Genomic DNA, 22244 nt, shown 5'->3' with positions numbered 1-22244 from the left:
TCAGATTCACCGCTCCTACGGCCGACAGGACTGTCTGAGAAGCCAAGAAATGCCCTTGGTGGGATGAGCTTAGTGAAAACCCAAACAGCCAGGGTTGCGCCTGCCTCACATTGTGCCAGTGCCGGAGGATTAGCTCATTACTCACTTCCTCCAAGTGAAGGATTTTTAAATGACACCTCAGTGAGGACCCCAAGAGCAGTTTCACGGTTGTGAACACAGGACCAGTGCACATACTGGTTTACCTTACACCCCAGGGGATGCTGTCTGCCTGCTCGCCCCGTCGCCCCGGGGCAGCACCCAAGGTGGCTCCCCCCTATAACAAGCCTGACCATCAGCCACAGAAGGCAGAGCAGGCTCTCCCCACCGAGCTGCTGAACAAGGCGTGAATGAAAATTGATCCCAGGGGAGGCCAAGGAGCTTTGGACATCCAAAGCACTGCAAGCAAGGTGCCATCTCCACAGCTGCAACCCACTTGCTCCGGGAGCTTCCCCCCACTTTGCTCCACTGGGCTTTCAGGATAAAGCTGGGCTTGATAGCGCGGCTCTCCACTGCACCCTCAGAGGTGAAAGGAAAAGAGGAATGCGGGACACTCACCACATCTATGTTTGTGATCTTGGCCAGGAGGTCCGTGAACCTGTCCCCGTCATTGAGCTGAAGGCCACAGATGGCTGCTCCCACACTTCCAGTTGCTATCATTGACGGTGGGTACAGGGCAAAGTTAAAATCTGCAAGAACAGATCTCGGAATTAGTCCAAGTCCAGACCAGAAAAGCTGCAAAACATCAGAGGCAGGCAACATAAAAAAAACCACACCCAAGAATAAAAAACAGGGAAGTAGAAGAAAGGGAAAAGTGCCACTCTTTTTGGTCCAGCAGAGCTCATTAGTCACACTGCTCATCACAAGCGGTCAAAGGAAGGGTAACAGATCTGCAAATTAAAATGGAAATGTGGTTCGGTCTTTTATTTTCACTGATGCATAAAGTAAACCTGGACAATTTTTAATAGTCTTTCCTTAGTTTTAAAGAAAAGGAAAGAGAAGAAGGAGGCCTTCTGTAATTTATGTCAGAAATTTGGGTCTCAGTCACATTAGAGCTCTCTGTGTAACTGGAAAACTAACTGGAATACGGTATCACAAAGGACCAAACTGAGATTTTTAGTCACGTCAATGTTTAAAGACTTAATTAACGCGAGCATTTAAAGACCTGTCTGGGAAAGAGATTTTAATTAACAATTCATCTTTATCACCTTTGCAATTAGGAAGCAAGAACACTTACAGCCCACAGCTACATAATCAAAGAAAAAACAAAGATCACATTTGTCATTACTACTATTTCTTACTAAACAAGTTCAAAATACATTTAAAAACTTCCTCTCACATATCTGCAGAGATCAGGAGAGAAATGAAAATAAAACCAAATGTTCTTGTGACCTTTATAAGGCCACTTTATGGTTTATGATACTGCCATCAGCACTGGCTTATTGGCATGTCTTACTAAATACCATTTCAAGGAGATTTTCTTGGTTACCGATAGCTCCCTAAAATTAAACTTAGTTTGCAAGTTGTTTGGTTCAACAATAACTCATTAACAAACCCATCTCTACCAGTTTTCAGTCGGGGGGACTGAAGGAGCAGGAAGAGGCAACTCAAGTAATATTTAATATGAAATAAACTGCCATCAATATATTCAGCCTTTTTATAGAAACAGATTGTTACAGAAAACTGCCCTTCTGTTACGGGCAGATCCCAAGCCTTCTCTCTTCAGCTAGCACAAATTCCGTAACCCTCTTGATGCCTGCGTAACCACTCAAGTTTTACACACATGAAGAGTTGTTCTCGGCCTCCCAGACTCTGAGCTGGCAGATACTGCAACAGCTGTGGAGACGGTATGTTCTTCTCCAGCATGGAATATGTCCCTGGGACCCATGAGGAATGAAGCAGCCAGGTAAGAATGGGACTCAGGTCATAATGATCATCTAGACGGACCAGAGAGGAAATGTTAGAGGAGGGGAGAGAAAAGGAGGAGCTGAAGCCCTCCTGCCCCATCCCCTGGAAGTGTTCAAGGCCAGGCTGGATGGGGCTTTGAGCAGCCTGGTCGAGTGGGAGGTGTCTCTGCCCATGGCAGGGGCGTTGGAACTAGGTGATCTTTAAGGTCCCTTCCAACCCAAACCGTTCTACAGTTCTATGATTCTATGACTCTATGAAACCCTGACATGCATTTACCTGTCTCATGAAGCCACTGGGAAATGACCACCTGCAAGCCCACCATTGCATGCTGCTGAAGCCCACTGTCCTTCCTACCAGGGGAGCCCAGCAGACATCACGCTCTGACAAACACTTCTGAAGTAGCAAGTTGTCGCCGACAGAAGCAATGAATATGGACTGCCGTTATTATAAAAATAATAATTATGCACTACTGTAATAGTAAGAACCCACTGTACATAGGAAAGTTGATGATCTTGGAAATAAAGTTATATTGCCCCCACTAATGAGTGCATCAGTAGGAGGGCCCTGATCTTATCTACTTATCAGTGTGGGGGACAGCCCTGACGATGCTGATCTTGGCACACGCCAAGGTAACAGGAATTGCGCTCCCACTATCAAAATCACTTCCATGTTTACCTTATGTGGATTTACACACACAAGGCAAGGGCTAGCCCCATCCAGCCTGTAAACGGATGACCAGGGAAAACAGATAACGCTACCTGATACATGGCACGTGCACTCCCCACAAAGCCTGCCCTGTACCCAGTGCCTCAGCCTGTGGTTGCACTTGCCATCAGGCCATAAATACAGAGGGATTTTAAGCCCTCGAAACGGTCCTCATTTTATGCCATTTTGCTGGCATGGGGGGGTGGGGTGGTGTGCCCAGCCCTCAGCTCTGGGTGACTGCTGTAGCAGCTCGTTCCTGTGGGTTCACCTGGTAGCTAGTGGCTCCACGGAAAAAGTGTGATTGACAGGCCACCAGTTTACAAAGTCTGATACGAAAAGCAGGAATGGTTAAAGAACTCGGATAAAGAGAGGTTTTTATAAAGGCTGTACGTGTTTATGTCCAGAGTCTTGTCCTGGTCCATAGAGGAAACAACAAACGTGTGTAATATTTAAGAACGTTCAAACATTTATGGAAGAGGCCTAGCATCCCCAAAATCTGCTCTCATCTACATAGAGAAATTCATCAGCAATTGCATTAATTTCTTTAGAAAAGGGATAAATTAAAAAAGGCTACTACCCCAAAATCTCCATGGGACTGTTTCTCCTCTTGTGCACACTGCATTTGCTTGAGTTTGCAAACCCCATGTGCTTGCATTGGCATGAATGAGGCTGCACTTGGTTGGGATGCGACTCCCGCATTCCATCTTCGGACTTACCAAACCATCTCCTAGTTATGCACGGGCACTACGGATGGCAATGGACTTTACATAATTTACTCCTCTTTGTCCCGAGTTTCAAGGAAGACGTAGTAAAAAGATGATGTGAAACCTCTCAAACTCTGCTGGCGTTTGGACAGTCCCTGTGGAAGCTACAATGCAGTGGGTGAGAACGAAAACCTACCCACTCCCACCCCTCATTTGAGCCAGCAGCAGGGAAAAATGGACCCACTCGGAAGCCCGGATGGACCCACACCCTCATATCTGATCACTGAGTCCCCACAGATCAGCTTCACCCAGCCCCGAGCGGCTGGTGGGGAGGACCCACGGAAGAGTGAGCTCCTGCATCCCGCACCCAACGCTCAGCATCGCCCAGGCTTGACGGGCTGAGAGAAGGACACAGCTCCAGCCTGCCCCCAGAACTTCCTTGCCTCCTTCACATTATCCAAACGCCTGTTTTCTCGTGGCTGATTTTATATCTACTCCCAGAAACCGTCTTCCTAGGAAGCTGAATAAAGAGCCACAGTGCCCCTGCCAACTAGCACTGCTGTAGGTCTGCTTCCACGTGGGGTCACATGAGAACACTTCTATGCCCAATAACCTTGTTAGTTCCCTTAATGTCATTCATAATGCAAATGAGACAGCGAGCGAATGGCCAGAGGCCCGGAGTGACTAAAGCTCAGCATCCAGAAAGTCTTACATTGCCTCTAGCTCTAAACTAACTTCCCTCCATAACAAGCACCATAAACTTGGCTATCAAAGCTACACATGCCCAGTCTTTGTTGTACAACAGGCAGCGATTTGTATCACTGGGTTCTATTTTTAGCATATTAATTAACTACTGCAACTGGTGAGGCAAGTGTCTCCAACTGGAGAGTGTGGCGCCATTGTCTGAAGTCATCACCTCATCTCGCGCTATTGAAAATCATGGCAGTGACCCTCCTGCTGATATGAATTTAACCTGACATGCCCACAAAGGGGTGGGGGGTGGTGCACCAATTTTGTGCACATGGTTCTCCACATCACCCTGGACCCTATTAGTGTGGAAAGAGCTCATTGAAAGAAAAGAAGCCACATTGTGCTGGGCCACCTAGAGGGTTGAATAGAAAAGGCTGAGGAAAAGAGCAGGCAGTGGAATAAAGGCCGTAATTAACATATTTCCATATTCAAGCAAAGCAATAACTACGTGAAATGTTTGTCAAGGTGCAATGAAAGCATAAATATTAAGTACCGTATCTGAGGGGATGCAGAACCCCCCTCTGAGCCCCTGACATTCCATCGAGAAATTCGAAACAAGCTTTTTACGTGTTATTTTCAATTATAGAACTCTGTCCCTGCTTCCCTCATGATAACAAGCCAAGTTCTGCCATCCTCACTCAGTTTCCACCCAGGTAAAACTGCCCCCAGAACTAAGTTATATAAGCTTGCCCTGAGATTTAAAAAAAAATAAAAATAAAAAAGATAAAAGAGGGAGAGCGAGGACTTAAACATTCAACTCTAAAATATACGCTTTTACTTTAAATTCTTGTTGGAGATGATGAACCCTGAATTACAGAGGGAATGTTGCAAAAATCACTTCTTACTGGACACCTGAAGCAAAGCTATGGGTTAAATCCTTCTTTTGGACATATGTGCAACCTTGGTTATCAGGCACCCGGAGCCTGCACTGAAGACACGGGCTATGTCTCTAACTTTGTTGTGATTTATGCAATTCCATGGCAAAGTACGAAAGAGTCTTGTAAAAAGTCAGAGGAGTAGTGCAACAACGTGTGGTCTACGAGGAGGTGAACGCATGGACACCTCAAGGAAGAAACGGGTTGTTAAAAGGCAGGATTTGCTTTACCTTCTGTTCCCAGGCAATAAATACCAGAAACCATCCCATCCCCATTTCAGGATCACCTTTTTCCTAAAGGACCTTCAAAACAAGGGACCAGCCTTGCACAACCCCACTCTGACTTGAGTGTTGGCAATAAAAAAAGCCAATATAAGGAACAGTGCCCTTCGAAACCCAGCCACCTCTGGACCAGCCAGCCGGAGTCACCACGCAAGTTCAGGGTACCCCGAATCCGCATCCTGCTTTCAGACTGGAGCTCACACAGCCAGGGCGTGAACGTATGTACACGTCGAGGATGTTTTTCTGCCGGTGCGGCACACTGAAGTGATGATCAGGTTCTAGGACCCTGCACACCATGGCTGAGCTATTTTGCTGGCTCTCTCCTGATCCAGTGGACCTCACTACCTCCGAGCCAGGAAAATGCAAAGTTCACAGTCAGTCTAAAGCAGGAGGGAACCGGAGGCAGGAACCCAGAGAGGTACTGCAAGGGGAAGCCCTAACTCGCAGCCAATAAATGAAAACTGCCGGAAGGAAAAAAGCACTGACAAATATCCAGGCTGAATGTGCCCGGTGTGCCAAAGCCAGGTGGGAACTCTACCTTCTTACAATGACCCTTGTTACTGCTCTGGGCACAGGTTGTTTTTTTTGACAGCCAGTTTTCATCTCTATAATTTGACAGAAGTTTATTTAGAGAGTTCCAAACAGAGAATTGGAAACTGCTGTCTTGAGGAAAACAATGCTCTCACAGGGGACAAAAAAAAAGACCAATGAGAAGGAATGTTACCTCCATCAGGAGAACAGACTCATGACAGTAATCAACACCGGTTTATAAAATGATATAGATAATGGCCAAGTTTCACCCAGCCTCATTACTTCACCCAGCCAATGACTTTACTATGAGGACAAGCATGGATCTGTATTTTACCAGGCGAGTTTAAAAGAAAGGTCTAAGAGAAATAATGTAAGTAGTGAATTTCGTTCTTGCCTGTTTTGATCCAAATGCAATTCCAGCATCAGTGTGCTAGGTTTTTTTTCAAATACAGTTGCTTTTAACTGCATTGGCCATTTTTTTTCTCTTGGCTCTCATATTTCTGTAAGACACAGCAATTTTTCCCCATGTTAACTATTTCTGCTTTTAAAGGCAAAACCAGATGACTCTTCAGCCCTTCAAAAAAAGGCACGACAGTGCCAAGTACGACCAAACAAAAAACTGTCAAGCAAAATAGGTTGCAGACCTGCTTCTCTTCTTTGAGTAGGCAGAAGGGCAGACACCTAATTCTGTTCCTTGGCTACAGGCAGGAAGTATTTGGCCTTTATACAAGTGGGTCTAAAGTATCCTAAATGCTAATGCTAACATCACAACCATCCAAGTGAGGTAGAGACAAGGAAACGTGTTGATTAGTCTATGTAAAGTATATGACCACTCAGTATAATGTGCTTATTAGATGATCATGAACTCTATTTCTGAATAACTGTTCGCACTGATTATTATTTTCACTTGTTTTACACTTTCTGTAAGGAAGCCTAGCCAAGGATCAGGATTATGTTAGCACTTGAACCATTCAAAGGTCAGATCTGCAGCTGGTAGGAAGGACAACTTAGCCGGCAGCACAGGAATTACTCCAGCTTGTATCAGCAAAGTCTCTCTTCCTCCGTTTCCTTCCACCTCATCTTCCCAGATGTGATGGGTCCTACAACTTAAGGAGTGAGTCTGCTCATATGAAACATTCCCCAGGCCCTGCTTACTTGTTGATGGAGATTTCATAGTTCTTTTAACGTGATTTCGCTGGAGAACCCAATATATTGCTATGAGATGCCTCTCCCAGGAACAAGCAAGAGCCTTCTTTTTTACGGCAATACATTCATGTGTATTATCCTTTCTTCTGTCATGCAAGAAGTATTCATGCAACCACTGCCACTTTGCAACATGTATTTTATTTCTAAGAGATTAATCCACACAACAAAGCCTCTGTGGACTTCTTTTTTTCCCTCTGCAAAGAACAGGTCCTGAATAAACCTCATACCACGCGTTTATCCTCCGCAGGGACGGAGCCCAATAACTCTTACATTGGCTGAGAGGGGAAGGATGCACGGTAGACTTGCCCAGCAGGAGCCCCGAGGACCAAACATGCCTCTTGGTGTTACAAAGCATTCTGTGTGGTTACCCTCCAGATCACTACGGTTTATGGGCCTCATCTTGCAGTCTTTGCTCAGACAACACTCCCATTGACTTCCACAGAACTTATGTCTGAGTAAGGACCCAGGATTTGGCCCAGAAGTTAAAAAAAATCCTTCTCGCCTTTCAAATGTAGATGATTAATGCCCTAGAAACAGTGGGCAGAGGTTTGGCACACTCTACAAAACGGACTTACGGCTCAAATTTTCCTCCTCTTTCTTAGCCTCTTTGCAGACATAGGCTTTGGAAGCCACCGGTCTATGAGATGCTGCATTGTATCCATCACGGGAACATCTCACCTGCCATAGGACTCAGCTGAAGTACAGAAGAGACCATGCAAAGTGCTGAGTCTAGGGATCTACACAAGTTGCCTTCTGTCTCTGCCAAGTCTGCAAAGCTTTCTGCTTCCAAGTTCTGCATGCCACTAAAATCACACACCAAAAACCTTCTCACTGAGATTAGTCTCTCCATTACAGCGTGTGCAGAGATGCACAGCTCTTCTTTCTGAAAGCCTGACTTGAACAGCCTGTCCTCCCCAAAAACCCATTCTCCTTACAGGCTCTGACATAATAAGGGGTATCCTGTGCCAAACAGTGGCACGTATAGCTTCCAACAAGACAGCATAATGCAAGGAAGCAGCTGGGCATCTGTGACTCTCAACAGCCTGGAAGAGGAAGAAATGAAGGGCATGCTGAAGCCAAGGAAATAATGCATAGTCGTCTTCTGCTCTGCACACAGCTCTGTAACCGGTGCCCGCTCCCACTCCTCCAGGAGCAATGCCCTGGCTTGGAGCATGGCACATACAAGCAAACAGGCAAGCCCAGAGAAAATATTTCCAAATTGTGGAGTGCTGGGTGAAGAGACAAAGGAGGGAGGAAGGGTGCAAAGCAATGAACAGACAGAGGTGGGGTCAGAGCGGCAAAGCCACGGGATCCCAGAAAGAAGAAAGATGATCTCCATTGAGCTCACAGATAAACCCCCCTGCTGAAGAAGTGGTAAGTGTCAATTTTCCCAAGCTATGTTGTAACGACAAAGGGGTCCAGATGCAGCCTCTTGGTGCCTCTAAAATTCAGAAGACTCCTGAGGGAGATTTTCACTTACACAGGGAGCCACCAGTGGAATGAGAAAACAAATGACATCGTGACGGACTAGGCTACGCCAGTGCGCGCCAACCTATACCCTCTTACTGAGCAGCAAGTGAGGCAGCCTGAAGAAAGCTGGCCTACACGTGGGCAATTCCCAGGCAACAGATCATTAATGACGATACCTTGTTTGCACGGCCACGGCGCTGGAAGCACAGCCAGGGACGGGCTGCGGGCAGACACTACTTTTGGCCCCTTCCAGTGGAGAAGGAGGCTCCTGAAAGCTTTTTGAGTGCAGGGCACGGTAAAGAGGAAAACTTTTTATTCAGGGAATAAGGTTCCGTCTTGCTCAGCAGCTGTATGTTCAGATGGGACCAAGGGCAAAGAGGGATACATTCCAGTTTCAGTCATGCTCATGTGAATCATTAATCACCGCAAGGACTGGGGAGAGGCTGTGGATTTATACCCATGCAGCCTATTTCAGAAACTGGGCTTAAAATAAAGACAAAGAAACAGAGAGAGCTCCAAAACGATAAAATGTGATTGAGAGGAATATACAAAAGAACCAGGTGTCATCTCCTTTTGCATAGCGTTCAAATGGAGAAGGAGAACAGGGATGAGTATCAAAGTGATCCTACACATCCAGCACGACATCCAGAACTGTTAACGGATGCTTCCCTCTCCATTTGCCGACATGAAGTATTGCAGGACCGAGATCACAAGCAGCTCTGTAAAGCCAGGCAACACTCGGGAATTTCTGGTGTAACCCTTTTCCTGGGAAATTGAAATGGTGTGGCTGGCGAAGAGCTCCAGCTAGAGGAAAAAAGTTCCAAATATGCCAGATTTTGCATGATACACTAAAGAAGAAGAAAAGAAAGTACCTGAAAGCAGAGAAAACCGCATTGAGACGGAAATAAAAAGAGATTCATTGCTGTGCTCCAGACCCGAGCCAGCGAGGTCAGGTCTGGTAAAAGAGTCAAACTCAGGCTAAAAACACGCGTGGAGGGAGCAAGAGGCACCACGCGTCAAAGAAAGCCACATGCCTGCTGAAACAAGGCAAATGAGGAAATGAAACACCAGGCTTCACCCGAGCTGGCGGAGAGCAGAAGCTTTGAGGGAGAAAGGGAAAGAAGAAACACAGCAGCCGATGAGAACTCTGCAACAAATAGGACAAGAAAAGGAAATGACAACTGGATCTGGAAGGAAGTCTGATGAGAAGGGGCTTTTCTTCACCGAGGAGGGTAAGAACGACTTTGAGAAGAGTGGCAGTGAAAGGGAAATGGAGTAGTAGTAACATGACATTTCTATAGTGCAAAGAGGGGTAGCAGCCTGCTAGTACACTGAGAATGAGGTAGAAAACTGGGAATGGGGACTCGGGTAAGATCTCTGCTTTCAAAACTGCAAGGGGTCCTGGGTCCTCCTCAAAACTAAGTGCCAACACAGTGATTTCTGGAAAATGGGATGAGAAGAAAAGAAAATCTACAGCCAGCACCATGGTGTCCTGTCCTTCAGGAAGCTCCGTATGCAATTAATTATGTCTTTCCTTTACAAGAAAAGAAACCATGACTTCTTGCCTCTTTAAACTCTACATAAAGGACTCAAAAAGGTTCATGCATTGGAGACATACAACATGAGAAGCAGACCACGCAGGGGAAACACATGAGAGAAGTATTTTTGAAAAAGAAAAAAAAAGGAAGACCTGGGGAATTACAGGCCAGGAAGTCTCACCTCTGTGCCTGGCAAGATCATGGAGCAGATCCTCCTGGAAACTCTGCTAAGGCACATGGAAAATAAGAAGGTCATTGGTGACAGCCAACACTAATGGCAAATCGTGCCTGACAAATTTGCTGGCCTTCTATGACAGGGTTACAGCGTTGGCAAACAAGGGAAGAGCAGCTGACATCATCAACCTGGACTTGTGCAAAGCATCTGACACTGTCCCGCATGACATCCTTGTCTGTAAACTGGAGAGACATGGATTTGACGGATGGACCACTTGGTGGATAAAGAGTTGGCTGGATGGCGCACTTAAAGAGTTGCCGTCAACAGCTCGATGTCCAAGTGGAAACCAGTGACAAGCCGTGTTGCTCAGGGATCAGTATTGGGACCAGTACTATTTAACATCTTTGTTGACAACATGGATGTTAGGATTGAGCGCACTCTCAGCAAGTCTGCTGATGCAAGCAAGCTGTGTGGTGCAGTCGACGTGCTGGAAGGAGGGATGCCATCCAGAGGGACCTGGACAGGCTTGAGAGGTGGGCCCGTGCAAACCTCATGAAGTTCAACAACGCCAAGTGCAAGGTCCTGCACCTGGGTCGTGGCAATCCCAGGCACAAATACAGGTTGGGCAGAGAATGGATTGAGAGCTGCCCTGAGTAGAAGGACCTGGGGGTGCTGGTGGATGGGAAGGTCAACATGAGCCAGCAATGTGCACTTGCAGCCCAGAAAGTCAACCGCATCCTGGGCTGCATCAAAAGAAGCATGGCCAGCAGGTCGAGGGAGGTGATCCTGTCTCTCTACTCTGCTCTGGTGAGACCCCACCTGCAGTACTACATCCAGCTCTGGGGCCTCCAAGGAGAGAAGGACATGGACCTCCTGGAGCGGGTCCAGAGGAGAGCCACAAAGATGATCAGAGGGCTGGAGCACCTCTCCTGTGAAGACAGGCTGAGAGAGTTGGGGTTGTTCAGCCTGGAGAAGAGAAGGCTCCAGGGAGACCATATAGCGGCCTTACAGTATATGAAGGGGGCCTACAGGAAAGATGGGAAGCGACTCTTTATCAGGGAGTGTAGCCATAGGATGAGGGGTAACGGTTTTAAACTGAAAGAGGATAATTTAGATTAGATATTAGGAAAAAAATCCTTACTGTGAGCATGGTGAGGCACCAGCACAGGTTGCCCAGAGATGCTGTGGATGCCCCATCCCCGGAGGTGTTCGAGGACAGGTTGGATGGGACTTTGAGTAATCTGGTTTAGTGGGAGGTGTCCCTGCCCACGGTAGGGGGGTTGGAACTAGATGATCTTTGAGGTCCCTTCCAACCCAAACTGAATGATTCTATGATTCTAAGTGCATGACAGGGCTAAGGGCTGGAAAGGGCATGCTGTTTTTACCAGTAAATAGACTGGTAAAGCATGGAGATAACCATCAAAGAATTCATGGAGAAAGGGTGGAAAGAAGCCATGGACTTTGGAAGCTCCTTCATGGCCCACAGTCCAGCAATGTTTTGGTTACACAGAAAACTTCAAGGGCAAAGGATTACAGACCAAAATCTGAGCAGTTAAATGATAATGAAATCTACGTCACTCAAGAATATGTCTTCTTGGATAAAACAAAACAAAACAAAACACTCTTGTATGAGGTGAAAGCAACAAAAGAGAGGGAAGACTGGTTTGGTTTGGAAGACAACAAGCAGGTTATGTTGGAGGCTGATGGCTGACGGTGTTGTGAGGATCCAGAGAAACATCCATGGGAAAAAACATCTTTTTCAGAAGAAAAGGGTAGTGTGAACGAATCCTGGGTAAGGGGAGAAGGTAAAGAAAGAAGGGAAAGCTGCCAGAAAAGATTAATCCTAAAGTAAAAAGCTCATTATTCCAGAAATGTCTTGTGAATTACCAAGTGTGATCCTGCAGTCTTTGAACAATATTTCTACTGAGTCCTGTGGTCCTTCGCCTGAAAAGGATCACGCAGCAGTGGGAAAAGAAGGAAAAGCTTGAGCATCTTGGTAACCAGAAAGTCAATTACCCTAACACAGCCCATATAAAGTTCTCTAAAACAGATCGACTGAGGTAGCAAAAACTGGCCTACATTGTAAAAGCAGCCGCTACATCTCAAATAGCGAGAGGCAGGCATACCAGCAGACGTTCATACCCAAAAGCTGCATCTCGTCTTCCTTTCCCCTCTGCAAACATGTGGGCAGAACAGTTCCCATCACAAAGGGCTATGTCAAACTGTAGTGAATTCAAACTTTGAACCATGTACTACTTGATAACAACCCTGGAAAACACTGCATGATGTTTATCTGTTCCAGGTCTAGGTTCTAAGAAGCGTTCCAACCATTAACACTTTGTATGAAAATTACAGTACGCTTATTTTCTTAAAGTCAGTGGGGGAAAAAGAAAATACAAACCAGTGATTTGCAGACAGGTATAAATTAAAAGCCTCTCTTCCACAGAAGCAATTACTCTCATCTAAATTTTCAGAAACTGCATTCAGCCAAACATACGACGAAAGGGGGGTATAACAGTTCCCTATGAAACTCACTAGTTTCACTGCTTTCTTGGAGTGAAGTTAGAGAAAGAATCCAAATGTTAAAAAAAAAAAAGTCATTACTTTTTAAATTGTCATTCCCTATGCTTCAGCAATGTGGTAGTATCACATAGGTGTTAAAATGCAATTTTTACCTTTTATCCGGACAGTGTCCAGTCAATGAACATTTACGAACACATTAATTCAGTGCATTAGCCTGATATATTTTGTTGTGTTATGTGCCGTAACAGCTTCTAGTATTTTGGCTGCCCCACTTGTCCTTATGAACGATCTGTGGCCCTTTAAAAAAATTAGTGAATGGGCCAAGTAGAAAATTGTGTGGTCTGATCAAGCCTTACTGACTTCACTGCAAAAGCACCACACGCATTAGCAGGAGCTGGACTGCAAGTGCACTACAGCTCCCCATTGCAAAAATTCTGTTTACACCTAGTTTCAGGGCCTGACTCCTGATGCCCTCTGCAATCGGTCCCACTGGCTTCAGCCACATCCCCTAAGGATGGCGGGGATGGAAAGCTTTTGTACCAGCAGTGACTAATCTGCTCTTCCAACCACGGGACGAGCAGCAGGCCCACCCAGAGCACCTTGGCCTACCTGTGGCACAAAGGGCAATGAACGTTTGTGCATGCTTCCGGATCAGAAGCAACTTGTCTTTAGGTAGAGGCAACTTCCTTAGGATGTGTTCGATGAAATCGTGCGGGGTGACAGCTGCGAGGTTCCACTTCAACTTCCCCAGCACCACCAGCTCCCATTCCTGCAGGGGGGGACAGGGAGGGGAGAAGAAAAGCCGTAAGTGAGCCTGAAAAAACCTCACTTCGCTTATTTCTCCGATTGTAATTATATCACTGCTAAATTGGTTTTGTTCAAACATTTTTTTGCATATGCCCCTACTGCTTTGAAGTTGTTGACTTTATTCTTCTTTTTTTTTTTTTTTTTTTTAAACACTAGAAATGTCAAGCTCTACTGAAAATAATGAGACCTGGCAGCTCCTGCCAAGATTTTACTTTTTTTGTATCCAGTGCTGAATGCCCACCCAGAAAGTTTAGCCTGCAATTAGATATTGCCAAGGTCACTGTGGTCCTTTCCTAGTAACTTATTTTAAATGGCTATAGTCCTTACTTTATAGCCATTTAAAGCCCTAGGGATAACCATACATAAAAATAACCTAGATATACATTGTTTTTTTCAAAATTGGGGAAGTTAGCTTGATGGCATTCTCTCCCAAAACTGTCTTCAAAGCTCCTGCAGATAAATCTGATGGTGCTTAAACTACTCCAACACAGGCTTTGCAGGAAGGAAATGCACGTAATACAGCCAAGAAGTAGCCTGTGTGAATTATCCGCCAATAAATCACGTAGGATCCATTCCCACATTCTTTGCGCATCCAAAACTCCCAGTGAAATCAAAGAAAAGCTTGGGCGTGTATGTAACTACTGGCCATTCCCTGCAATGTGATTACATTTAGAAATGGTACCTACTCAACAGCCATGGGGTTCAAGCAGGGATAGACCCGCACACTTCAACATTTAAAAAAGTTCTGAATACCTTACAGTGCCCCGCAGAGTGAACAAAGCTCAGGCCTTGGACTCATTTCTGTCTCATGCATCAACTTTAGCTATTAACTAAATTCCATGCACTGATTCTCGAGTTCTGATGATGCATGAGCCTGATGGAGCCCAGCGTGGCGGGGAGCCCCAGCTAAGCTTGTAGAGCTGGCAAGTCGAAAAAAATACGTCCTTTAATTTTGCAGCCGAGGAGACGTCAACCAGCGTTGCTGAGAAACCATAAACATGGACCCCACAATGCCATTTCTGCAGTCGTTTCTCTGAATAGATGCCCACTTTAACAGCAAGTTACTTTCCTACAGACATTCCTACTGGATTATGACAGAGCCCTCCATAGCTTGGAAAATCTCATGTTAACGTATGTGACCAGCCCCAGAAAATAGGTGTGGGATTTTTTTTTCTTTCTCAAGAAAACTTGTCAATGGCAATGGCGTTAACTAAGGACTGATCATCCCAACATTACTAATGGGACAGATTTTGATAGAGAGGAGTGCTCAATTTAGAGAACTGAATACAGGGAAGCACTTTAAACACATGCTTAAATCCACGTGGCACAAGGCAGGCACATCGTCCCACGTCTTCTTGCATGGGTGCCACGGCCACAGTCCCCTAACAGCCCGTACCACCAGCGGGACACCTCGTATCTGTGACAGCCATGGCAGGGTTAGCGGTGCAGAAGCATGAGCTCCCAACCCCTCCCCGGCGGGGATTCCCACTGCCTTCACCCAGTGATTCATAGGAGAAATTCTCCTGGGATGCGGGCTACGCGCGTTCACCAGGATCTGCGAGAACAACGCTGGCTGGCCGAGCGCGCATCTTGCTGAGAGGCTTAACACACTTGCCTAGCGCTCTGTACCATGAAGCGCTTTGCAAACGTCGATCACTCCATCCAGTTATTTTGATTTTTGTTTCTGCTTTCACTGTGGCCGAATCTGGACGCAGCAGAAGCGCTGCCACGAGAAGTACCGGACTTTTACTCGCGGTGACGTTCAGCCGACCTGAATTTTCATCTCGGTGCTAACCTACGGCGGGGGGTGGGGGAACCCCGTTGGCAGAAGCCACAGGAACAAGCCCGCACCTTCCCGGGGTACAAACCCAGCCACTCACCCGCTGGCGCCGGAGCCTGCCCCGCTGCCACCCGACAGCCCGCATCCCCCTGGCCTTCCGCTCGGAGGGGCACCCACCCCGCCCCGCGGCACCGCCAGCCGGCGGGAGGTGGCCCGGGGGTTGCGTGGTGGTGGGGGGGTTGCGTGGCCGGCGACCCCCCGGGACGGCTCCCCCCATCCCCCCCCGCCCGCCGCCCCCGCCGAGGGCCGAAGTGCCTCCCGCCCGGCGCCGCGTGTCTGCCGCTAGGTGGCGCCGCCGCCTCGCGCCGCCCGCCCCGCGCACGTGCGCCCGGCGAGGTCCCCAGCGGGGACACCCCGCACCCCCCGGGGGGACACGGCGGCGTGGGGCTGGGGGAAGGGGGGCGAGTGCGGGGCTCTGAATGCCACCCGGCGGAGGAACCAGCAGCGAGAGGGAGGTCCCTCCCCTCCCCGCGTGTTTGTGTGTCCCACCCGGCACCGGGCGCCTGCGGTTTCGGGTCTGAGTTTTTAAGACATTTTTGACAATTCGGAGAGGGCGCAGAAACCCGTGAAAAGCGTGATTTTTAAAAGGAGGGGGGTGTATGCGGGGGGTGGCAAAAGTGATGGCCCGCCCGTGCAAGAGAGGCAGAGTGAAGGAGGAGGCCGGCGGCCCCTGAGGTGACGGAGAGAAGGTGGAGGGGGGGCTGCTTACCAGCAGCTCTTGGGGTTTGATGGAATTGTCCGTATATATGCACAGCTTCTCGGCTGTGAGGGGGATTGTCTCTTTCAGCTTGGAGGCCAGGAACATGCACACCGTCCCCAGCAGTTGCAGATGGCACTTTCGAGTGGGCACCACAGCTAAAAATCGGTCCAAGTAATTCATGGCCAGAGGGAAAACTTCTTCTTCGCACTTCTGCTCTTCGCAGACCTGCAAGCGAGGAGCGTGGGGAGGGGAGGATAGGGTGGAGGGGTTGGTTTGGGGGGGGTGGGGTGGTGGTTAGAGGAAGAGAGAAAGAGACAAGAGGAAAAAATAAATAAATGAGTGATCCCACGAAATAGACCACTGCCTCCCTGCTATGGCTCCTGCTATTTTTGTTTCCCGGGGAGCTAAATTTTGGGGGAGGGGGAGATCTCTGGAGAGGCTGGGAAGGCTGTCAATCGGCTTTCACATTCCTTTAGTTCATTCAGTAAGAAATGAATTCAAGACACTGTGTGGGAGAGCCGAAAAGCCCCATCCAGCAGCAAGCGAGCAGCCTCCGACTTTTTTTTTTTTTTTTTGCGACCCAATTTTTTCCCTTTTTTTTTTTTCTATTTCGTCATATTTTCAAAAAATCGATAAAAATATCAAAACTTCTCCGGGGGTCCCGGTTTTGGTGCCGGTGGCATCCCGGGACGGTCCCCTATCGTTTCCGACAATTGCAAAAATTCCGCCGGGGGGTGTCCCCCAGCCCTGCGCCCCCGATCCGGCGTGGGGGGGGAAGGACGGCAGACACAGCGAGGGCGAGGTGGGGTGGGGAGAGCCCGAGCAGCCTGGATCCTTTTAGCAGGAGCGAGCGAAAAAATTACTTCAAAAATTTACCAAAAATCGGAGCAAGGGAGAAAAAGCACAAATCGCACATGAAAACCAAGCGGGGAGTCTGGTCTTTCCAACCCAGGGGATTTGGTCCGGGAAAGGTCCCCCCCAAAGGAGATACGAAGGGGCAAATGATGGGTGGTGGGGCCAGGGCAAGGCAAGCGAGACTGCGGGGATCTGGGCCCGCTGCCGCCCCGCCTGAAGTACGGGGGCGAAGGGGGGGTTCGCCGCCAGCTCGGGCTCCCCGACAGACCCCCGCCAGGCTGGGGGGAGCCGGGGGGGCAGTGGTGGGGTGCGTTTCTGAGACCCTTCTTGGGAAGGAGGGGGGAAGACGGTCTCGGCGCCTCCGAGCAGAGTTGCATGCAACGCAACATGGCGAAAAAAAGGCACGTCCTCACCACTGCATACGTGGGCATGAAATCCTCGCTGGGCAAAACGCGGGGGGCACCGGGCACCCCCCCGTCCCTCGCCCTGCCCCGGGCGCAGCTCCCTTTTCCCAGAAAAGCCTCAGCCTCAAGCGCTCCCGGCCGCTCGCAGCCGGAGGCGGCTTTTCTTTGCTTTTTAATTGCAAATGACTTTTCCAACTCCCCCCTACCCCGCTTCCTCCCCTCCTGCACCCCGCTTTGCCGCAGCCCCCCGGAAGGGGCGATTTCCACCGCGGGCTGTCGGTGCTCCCTGCGCCCCTTCCCCCATCGCACCGCACCGGGTGAGCTCCGGAGGGGGAGGAGAAGGAAGGGGGGGGAGAACAAGACAAGAAGAACCCCCACCGCGACCGGAGGGGCGAGAGGCTGCGGGGGGAGAGGGGCCGAGGCCAGGCGGAGGTGCTGCCCGCGGCGGGGAGCCCGCAGCCGGCCGCCCTGCCTCCCCCTGTCCCCGGGCGGCAGCGCTCCGAGGGGCCCGGGGAAGGCGCCGGGATACAAACCTCCAGCATCCAAGTGGCCACCATCCTCCTCATGAAGGGCTGGATGTCCTTCTGGACGCACTTGAAGTAGGAGCATTGGGGCAGATACCTCTCCTCTATGGTTAGTAAGTTGTGCAAAACGCGGTCATCGTAGAGCAAGTTTGGGTCAGGCAGAGCTCTCCTCATGGGATCCACCTCGCAGCACAGCAGCTCCATGTTTCCAAAGAGATCTCCCTTCTTTCTCTGATGGAAAAGTTTTTTTTTTTTTTTGGAGGGGGGGAAAAGGGGTGGGGAAAGGAGAGGGGTAAGGAAGGAGGGGTAGGTGGGTGGGAGGAAGACGGCAGGGCTTTCCAGCTCCCTCCTGCCTCCCTTGAAACTCGTCTCTCCCTCTCTCTTGATTTCTAGCCTAAAGTTGAAGCAAAGTGACGCAACTCGCCAGGGCAGGCAGTTCTCTCTCTCTTGTTATTATGGAGAACAGCAGCTGGTCAGACGTAACATCAAACGCGCTTTTTTTTTTTTCCCCTCTCTATAAGCTAACAAGGAACCAGGAGGCCCTCGTATAGGGACACACACACACACACACACACAAATGACAGCTTCTCTTTTTCTTCCTTCCAGCGACCAAATGAAATCCGCTCCACACTTTTCTTCTGCGTGAGCCCGTCTGAATCTATTCTCCCCCCTGCCGCAACACCCCTACACCACCACCCCCCCCCATTGCAAGAAACTTGAGGGCTCCCCCTCGGTATCCACCGAGACGATGGGGGCGAAGGATGAAATGTCCTGGCTCGGCAGGATGCCAGATCCACGTCCCGTCCCCCTCCTCAAGCCCTTGACCCGCTCCCCCCTCCGGTACCCCCTTAATCTGCATCCGGGAGGGGGGACACAGAGCTAACTGCAGCCTAACAGCAAACCCGAAAAAGACTCCGAAGCTCCTGGGGGAGGAGGGTGTTCGGCGGCGTTTTCGGGGTGAAATCTAACAATAATCACCACGCTACTTCCTCCGGCACACATACGTGTTTCTAGCAGGCGAACCGTTTTAGCACTGCATGGCCACACTGATATAACTTTCTAGGAAACGCAGCGGGGGAGGGAAGGAGGAGGGAGAGAGGTTGGCTGGGGGGGAGTTATGCCCCGCACCGGGTGACTTCCCACCCTACTCGCACTTCGCCGGCTCCGCAGTCGCTCCTCGCCTGCAAAATGTGTCAACTTCGCGAAGTCTCTGCCGCTGCTTTGCCTGCGCTCAGAGCAGAGGCTCCCGAGGGGGAAGGAGCTGCCCGGGGCCGCCCGGGGATGAGCTGCCCAGGCGGGCGCGGAGCGGCGGCGGCACCGCCGGGTGTGCGGAACCGGCCTCCCCCCCAACCTTAGCCCCGGGCGCCGCGGAGGTGGGCTTGGCGGGGGGGGGGGGGGAAGAAATACCGCCTTAAAAGTGTGAGTGGGGAGTTTGGGGCGCCGCTTCCCCTCCCTCTATTTGCATAGCCAATAGCTCTGGGGCTCTCGCCGCTGCGCGCTGATTGTTACCGGGCAGATTATATTTTAAGGACGCATGCTACCCGGCATCGAAAGCAGCTCGGCAGGGAAGGGGACGAGGTGGAGCTCCGTCACCTAACCGCACCGCCCGTCCCGGGAGCCGCACCGGCCCTGCCGGCTTCGGGGAAGGCGGGCGACCGGCCCGACGTTGGCCGCGAGTGGGCAAACGCGCCCCCTCCCACGCCAGCCCTGGCCCCTCGGCATCAAAACGGATGGGAGGGATGGGAGCGGCTTTGCCGTGGGTTGCATCTCCTCGGAGTCCAGCGGCAAGGGCGCCCTTGCAAAAATCGGCTGGGACTCCCCCGCACCTAACCCGCCCGTCGGAGCAAATGGCTGCTTTGCCACCAAAAAGCCAACGGGACTCTCTTTCCCCTTCAGCCGCCGGTAACGCGGAGCCGGGCCGGGACAGCCTCCGCGCCTTGCTAGCAGCATTTCCCGGCAAAATCGGTTCCGCGCCCCTCTCGTCCAGTGCCCTCAAGCGAGCAGCTCCCGGCCACAGCCGAAACGAAGCGGCAGCGCCGTCCGGGCGCTGCCGGGCACCGTGTGTGGCCCCTCGCACACCCCCGCCACCACCACCCCCCCCGAGGCGGGAGCTTACCGGGGCCGAGCCCACCGTAGGCGGAATTGGGCAGAGCTTTGCCTGGCAAGGCTCGCCTATTAGGAGGGCGAAGGAAGGGAGCGAGGAGGGGGCACCCCCCGCCGTACGTCGAGGGCGGCGAGCGGGGACCCGCTGCGGGGCGGCGTGCTCCGCAATGAAAGGCTCTTTAACTTCCACCATTCATTTCCCCTTCCTGGCTACTCCTGTGAACAGGGAGCGTGTTGTGTCAGCGCACGTTTTCCTTCTCCAAACTTAAATTCATAAGCGCTCCCGTCTGGCTTTGTAGCCCGACAATGCAGCGATTGTGATTTATGTGGGTTTCGGGGGGGAGGACGACGGGTGTCCTAATTGTCCGGCACCGACTTTCGAAGTGGGGTGATGTCTGGGGCACGGCGCGGCTGCCGGCGGCGGGGAGCCGCGGGGACCGGCGGAGGGATGCGGGGCCCCCCCGCGCCCCGCGACGGGGCGGCCGCCGGGGAGTATCTAAGGACCCCGCGGGCGGGCCGCCGCCTCCCCGCCACCTTGCTGGGGGGGTGTATGTGGTGTCCCATTAAAAAGGAGGAAAAAACCCTAAATCAATAAATGGAAGCAAGCCAGCTCTGCACGCGGAGGTGCCGTTGATCTGCAGCGACGTCGTGAAAAAAAAAAACCAAACCCAAACAACCAAAAACAGCAAAACCCCCCCCCCACTTCTCCCCGGTGCGACGGCTTTTATATACGCGGTACCCGTTTCCAACGGGGAAAGCCTCTCTAACTTCCACCATTCATTCGTTCCCGTGGAACGCGGCGGGCGGGCGGGCGCGCAGGCAGCCGGGGCGGCCGTCGGGAGCCCCGCGGCCGCGGAAGCCAGGGCGCCCGAGCTGCCCCCTTCGCCTCGTCCCCGTGCCCACGGGCGCTGCCACATGCGTTTGGAGACAGCAGATGTTTTAACAGCCTCCGTGGAGAGATTACCGAGTGCCATATGTTAAATACCACCCTCCCTCCGGAAAAAAAAAAAAAAAAGAAAAAAAGAAAAAGAAAAAATAAATACGTTGCGCGCTCTCTCCCCTTCTTTTGATGAGCTGCTTCGCCCGTTAAAAGCATAAATGATTAAATCAAACGCCGTCGGTGTTATGGTTTGGCTCCGGGGGCGTCGGTGCGCCCAGCCCTAAGTGGGCGCTGCCCCGGCGCAGCGCTGCGCCCTCCGCGGGGCCGCCGCCTCGCTCCGCGGCCGCGGGGGAACCGCGCTCCCCGGGCGGCCGCGCCGCTTGCTCCCTCCCTCCCTCTCCCCCCCTCCAGCATCCCGGCGGGAGGGGGCCGCCCTGCTGCCGGCCCCACCGCAGCCGCCGGGGGGGCAATGCCGCCGTCACCGCTTATGCCTTGGGAGCCCCGCTTCTTCGGGTCACCAAGTCTGGTGTCACGGCTCCTCACCATTCATCCGACACGCAGGTATCATGAAATCGGTAACGTGTAATGGCATTTCATTGGTGTTAGTCCGAGAGCACTGCGAGACGCGGTGGCTCCTGGCTTTTTCTTAAAATTAGAGCCTTAATTCGTCATCGCTCCCGTTTGCTTCATTTATTTCCTTTGCAAATCCCAGAGAACCAGCCTGAAGATGCTTCGGGGGACAGTGTGGGATCAAGGTTTGCATCCGAATGACAGATCAATAGACATGTGTGTGCGCCCGGCGGCCGCAGGTTTTTTGTTTGTTTAAATGAAATAAGTATTCCCTTGCAGTGCTTGAAACCTGAAGACTGGAGTGTGAAACATGAGAATCTGAAAGTGAAACCGACTGGAAGCCAAAAAAGAAACAGATGAACTGGTTTCCACAGTCCAAGCTGAGGAAAGAAGCCCCGAAAGCAAGCAAACACCGTGAATAATAAAATGTGTAATAGATTTGAAATAAAATTCTTCCAGCTTCAGTCACTGGAAGCAGTCTATCTTGGTGAGGGTTTCTTTGTTTTTTGTTTGTTTGTTTGGTCTTTTTAATATCTGATTTTTAGCTATTCAAAGGTAAATTCCGTAATTCCATGCTGTGCATTCAACAGGAGCAACATGATAAAAATTATCTTTTCTTTCCTCTGGTTTCTGATTAAAGACTGAAAAAAGGATTTGGATACCACAGGAGCTGCTGTGCATTGGCCATGTATTTTCAAGGAGTTATTTTTAATTGTACCAACAATTTTCAACTCTAAATACCTGTGCAGTGGCAGTTTTATCATTAACAGCCACCTTAAACAACGTAATTACTGAGCAGGTGAAATATATCCTGTAATAAAACTATACTTGTCTTTAGAGGGTGTTTTTATGCAGGCAC

General features: G+C 50.4%; 1 protein-coding gene across 9 annotated transcripts in view; it reads right to left on the bottom strand.

The window, feature by feature from the left end:
* The window catches only part of CCND2 (cyclin D2), a 38050-nt gene extending 18096 nt beyond the window's left edge, over window positions 1-19954 (bottom strand). For 2 of the 9 annotated variants that reach the window (XM_063355990.1, XM_063356001.1), the window contains exons 1-4: window positions 17842-18404; window positions 16059-16274; window positions 13312-13471; window positions 595-725 (exon numbers count right to left, since the gene is read on the bottom strand). In XM_063355990.1, the coding sequence (XP_063212060.1) occupies window positions 595-725; window positions 13312-13471; window positions 16059-16274; window positions 17842-18036 (702 nt within the window). In that variant the 5' untranslated portion in view covers window positions 18037-18404. Of the gene's footprint in view, window positions 1-594; window positions 726-13311; window positions 13472-16058; window positions 16275-17841; window positions 18407-18676; window positions 18683-18734; window positions 18753-18836; window positions 19189-19948 lie in introns of those variants that run through there. The other 7 variants (XM_063355967.1, XM_063355939.1, XM_063355949.1 and 4 more) reach the window with 7 other exon arrangements.
* Window positions 19955-22244: the final 2290 nt, after the last annotated feature.

Source organism: Chroicocephalus ridibundus, chromosome 1 (genome assembly GCF_963924245.1).
Source record: "Chroicocephalus ridibundus chromosome 1, bChrRid1.1, whole genome shotgun sequence".
Taxonomy (NCBI): domain Eukaryota; kingdom Metazoa; phylum Chordata; class Aves; order Charadriiformes; family Laridae; genus Chroicocephalus; species Chroicocephalus ridibundus.
This window is presented reverse-complemented; position numbering and strand designations above follow the sequence as displayed.